This window comes from Gigantopelta aegis, chromosome 8 (assembly GCF_016097555.1).
Source record: "Gigantopelta aegis isolate Gae_Host chromosome 8, Gae_host_genome, whole genome shotgun sequence".
Classification (NCBI taxonomy): Eukaryota; Metazoa; Mollusca; class Gastropoda; order Neomphalida; family Peltospiridae; genus Gigantopelta; species Gigantopelta aegis.
The window spans coordinates 19,180,415-19,184,573 of record NC_054706.1 but is presented as its reverse complement, the minus strand read 5'-3'; the positions used below and the strand labels follow the sequence as shown (position 1 = coordinate 19,184,573).

Below are 4,159 nucleotides of genomic sequence, written 5' to 3'. Positions count from 1 at the left end.
TTTGTTGTAGCTTAAATTTCATTTTATTACTCGTCCTAATAGTTTCTTTTCGTACGTACGAAGTTATTTGGACGAGATGACATACAGTTTGGGCTACTACAAACATAGGATAACATAAAAACATCTTACAAACACTGATATTTTAAACAAGAAAATATAATTTTAGCTGTTAAAAATTACTTGTTAGTCGAAAACACATTACAATGGCAGCAACTTCAGGATAGTCTCTTTAGTGGCAGCCAGTTTGACACTACTGCCATTCAGTCACACTTTACAAGTTTGTATGATATACAGACATCATTGCAATACTTTGCGATTTTTCTTTCCATCAGTATATTTTTCCGAGACATTCACAATATACAATGTATATATATATTTATCTCGCCTTCATGTAAAATTCTTTAATCTCATTGGTTGTTTGCCGTTGGACAAATCCCTTATCCCCCTGTGGGCGGAGCCAAATTCTCTTATACCCCGTCTGTAATTTCCCAACAGTTTCCAGCCGCCCCAGTTAATGCTAAAGCAATAATTAGATTATAAATAACATTGATAATCAATCAAGTATACATCATTAATTTAATTTTTACTATAAAATAAACTATTTCAATACTTTTAAAAGCTGCAATGTTGAACTCGGCCACCTAATACGGTCGTGGTGTTATTGTATTAATGCGCGATTAGCAACAGTTGTTTTTTATTTTAATATTTTTTATTTTTTTTACTAATTCATTTCTGAAAAAAAAGTTTTCAGACAATTTCATATTACAAACATTTGAAGTTAAAAACTCGTTTATCGCAACTATGCAAGTGATTGTTCGCATTAATGAAATTGTTAAAATTATTGTGTTAATTTGATTTTTGGCTATATGGTTTAACATGTCGGCAAGATAAATTCGTTGTAGAAGCTTGAAAACAAGTATTACATAAAAAGCCATATACCCCCTCGTGATGCTTCCAACTTTATATACTGCCGTAACAAATAATGTGCAGGAAGTTTTTTCTCTGTGAGCATATATAGTCGAATATTTTTTTCTGTGAGCATATATAGTCCCTGTGAATGTTTCAAAGCCTATGTTACTGTGACAGTGACTGATTCGTACATCATTCTCTCTGTTTGCCTCCCCCCCCCCCCTCTCCTCTCTCTCTCTCTCTCTCTCTCTCTCTCTCAATCAATACTTTAGGCTAGGTACGGAACACTACAGATTGGTCTATAACGACCACATTTATGCATGACTGGTAATTTGAACGCCATTTTGTTTTATCAATACTGTAAATCAGCAATGCATCTGTAGAGATGCATGGACCACACTTCGTTGATTAGACAGGGTATCGTTGACTTGACATACCACCAGAGTATACACAACGTTCACGGTCATATTTCAGCTAGACAGAAATGTATACAATCCAGTTATGAAATTGACATATTATGAAATGTACACAACTCAGATGTGACATGTACATAATCCAGATGTGAAATGTAAATATATTCCAGATATGAAATGTACATAATCCAGATATGAAATGTAAATATATTCCAGATAAATGTACTGCACAATCCACATATGAAATGTACACAATCCACATGAAATATTCCAGATATGAAGGTTTATCACAATCCAGATACGAAGATACACACCATCACCTGGCTATTCGCCCGGATTTCCCTTTCTTCCATTTTTTGACCATGTCAAACATGATGTCCATCGCCTCATGTAACCCCTCCCCCGTCACGGCACACGCAGGGGCCAGTCTCACCGGACCCGACCGTGACAAATCACTTATGCCCAACATTTTTTCAATTTCCGCCACGTCCATAGCCTCGGGCAGGTCTTGTTTGTTTGCTATCACCAAACAGGGCAAGCCTTGAGAATTCTGCGACTTGACAAATTTGTTAAGTTCACACTTCGCCTCGTCCATTCTCTCTGTGTCGCTACTGTCCACCACGAACAGGATTCCCTGGGCCGAGCGCAGATAGGGCTTCCACAGGGGGCGCATGTTATCCCGACCCCCCAGGTCCCAAATCGTGAACGTCACCCCTTTCGTGCTGCCCTCGGAACCTTCGATTTTTTCACAGTTGAAGCCGACCGTGGACTCGGCGTTAAGATACTGGTTGAACTTGAGTCGATACAAGATGGTTGTCTTTCCCGTCATGTCCAAACCCACCATGACTATCTGTATGGAAGCGCCCGCCCCCATGTCAGTTTCACACGGGGGAGTAAAACCCCTCCCTAGACTCCGCCATGGCAGGTTTCTTTACCTTTTGTTTTCTTTCTTCGTTTTTCCTTGATGCAAACAACACACAGGGTTACAACACAGTGTCCATCACACACACGGGGTACCAACACAACAATTATCCACTATCGTAATACAAGTAATACAACACGGGCAAGTCTTATGTTCTGCTTAAAGTAAATAAATCCACGCGCAAGGTGTTTTTGTAATGATACATATTTGAAATATAAATAATTATGTAATGAACATCTGCAATGGAATGTTATATCCGTTCGGTTTTCCTTCTGTTCTCTTCGACTGGCTGGCTGGTTCACAAATGGGGAAACAAAAACCCACAACAAAAGGTAGCCTACGGAAGTTAGGTCCACCGCTGTTTTAAATGTTTCTACCGGAACACAAAGGTGAAGTAGGTTGAGCAGGTACGGCGTGTCACCAATCCCTATATTACAAACCTGATCGTCGGAAATATCACGCGAAGATAACGAAAACAAAACTGTAGGTGTGCAATCCAAAAACGTACGTCTGGCCACCACTATCCCATGACCCGAACCTCTCTATCTCTCGCTTTCTCTCTAGCCACTGCCCCGACAACAAACAAACGAAAAGAAAGCTCCGACGAGTTCACTCGCCCGTAAACCGTGTGAAACGTACCGCAGTTGTCAATCTCATGTCGTAATACGACGAGCGTTTCTCCGGCTGGTTTCGGGGTTAATGAGATAGTACACTCCAGTGGGCGAATGATTCCTAGATAATGCTAACATCCAAACTCCTCTGCGTGCGTCCACAATTTACGTATAACGTCACACGTTCCGGGTCTACCACAGCTAATAAAATCAACATCCTATCCCGTTCCCAATGTGGAATGTAATTTGAGCAAGCTGCCATCTCGCGGCCAAGAAATTGTTCGAACATAAAAGGGAAGTAACTACGAGTGAATACGTGTACGGTAGAGTAAATTTATCGGTTTCTTCAGCATGGACTCGAGTCATGTAGAGTTTTGCCCCGTTTATAGTTTGTTCTCGTTGTAACATGTCATTTCATAATTAAAACAAAATCATAAATAAATCTTTAATGTGAACAGATAGGTAAAAAAATACGATATAGAGAAAACAAATATGTTAAATAGATAATACTACATGAACGGCCGTTAGATACCGTTTATCTTTCGCTCGTAGGATACGTTTTTAAACAACGAGTTGCAAAGTTCAAAGTTTGATTTAGTAATGGCATCTAATACTGTAACAGACACGAATGTAGTATTCTATTTCTTACATATCTTCACAAAAGAGTTTTAAAATACATTTAAACCTCTTTTCCAACTAAAACCTTAGTCCTATGCGCTTAAAGTTAACTTGTGCAACACATACAAGTCATTCTCAGGTTAACTTGTACGTCACATCTAGTGATCGATTTCTACCGTGTTTTTCCACTGGGTGGTATGGCATTGGTGACCTGGTCACCACCTAGGTGCAGCCAGTCCTATGTAAAATGTTATCGCACATATATATGTGTTAACAAGTATGTGTTATAAAAAATAACCAATAATTATCGTTCCGTGCTTATATCCAACTATGGTTCAAGCACGCTGTCCTGGGCACATACCTCAGCTATCTGGCCTGTCTGTCCAGGGCAGTGAGGTAGTGGTTAGTGGTTAGTGTGAGAGAAGAGGGTGTAGTAGTCTTACACCTACCCACCGAGTCGTTAAAACTCGCTCTGGGTGGGAGCCGGTATCGGGCTTATGTTCATTGGCTTAACCACGACACCACTGAGGCCGGTAAAACGAATAATGCTCTTGCCAACGGGTGTGTAAGAATACAAATTAACTGCTTGGCTCGGGAAATATAAGATGGGGAAATGGAGAGAGGAATATGAATGTGAACGACAAAACCGTCAAACGTGGTCACGGCCGTATCTCTGACAATGGTTA

At 40.0% G+C, this 4,159-nt stretch overlaps 1 protein-coding gene across 1 annotated transcript; it reads right to left on the bottom strand.

Moving 5' to 3' along the window:
* Positions 1-1,058: 1,058 nt before the first annotated feature.
* On the bottom strand, positions 1,059-3,078 carry LOC121378916 (ADP-ribosylation factor-like protein 4C). Its single transcript, XM_041507301.1, has one exon. It carries the CDS (start codon positions 2,194-2,196, stop codon positions 1,639-1,641), a length of 558 nt encoding a protein of 185 aa, XP_041363235.1. The 5' UTR covers positions 2,197-3,078; the 3' UTR covers positions 1,059-1,638.
* Between the last annotated feature and the right edge of the window lie 1,081 nt (positions 3,079-4,159).

Coding starts and splice junctions, on each gene's coding strand:
- LOC121378916 (XM_041507301.1), bottom strand. CDS start 2,196: ATGGGGGCGGGCGCTTCCATACAGATAGTCATGGTGGGTTTGGACATG.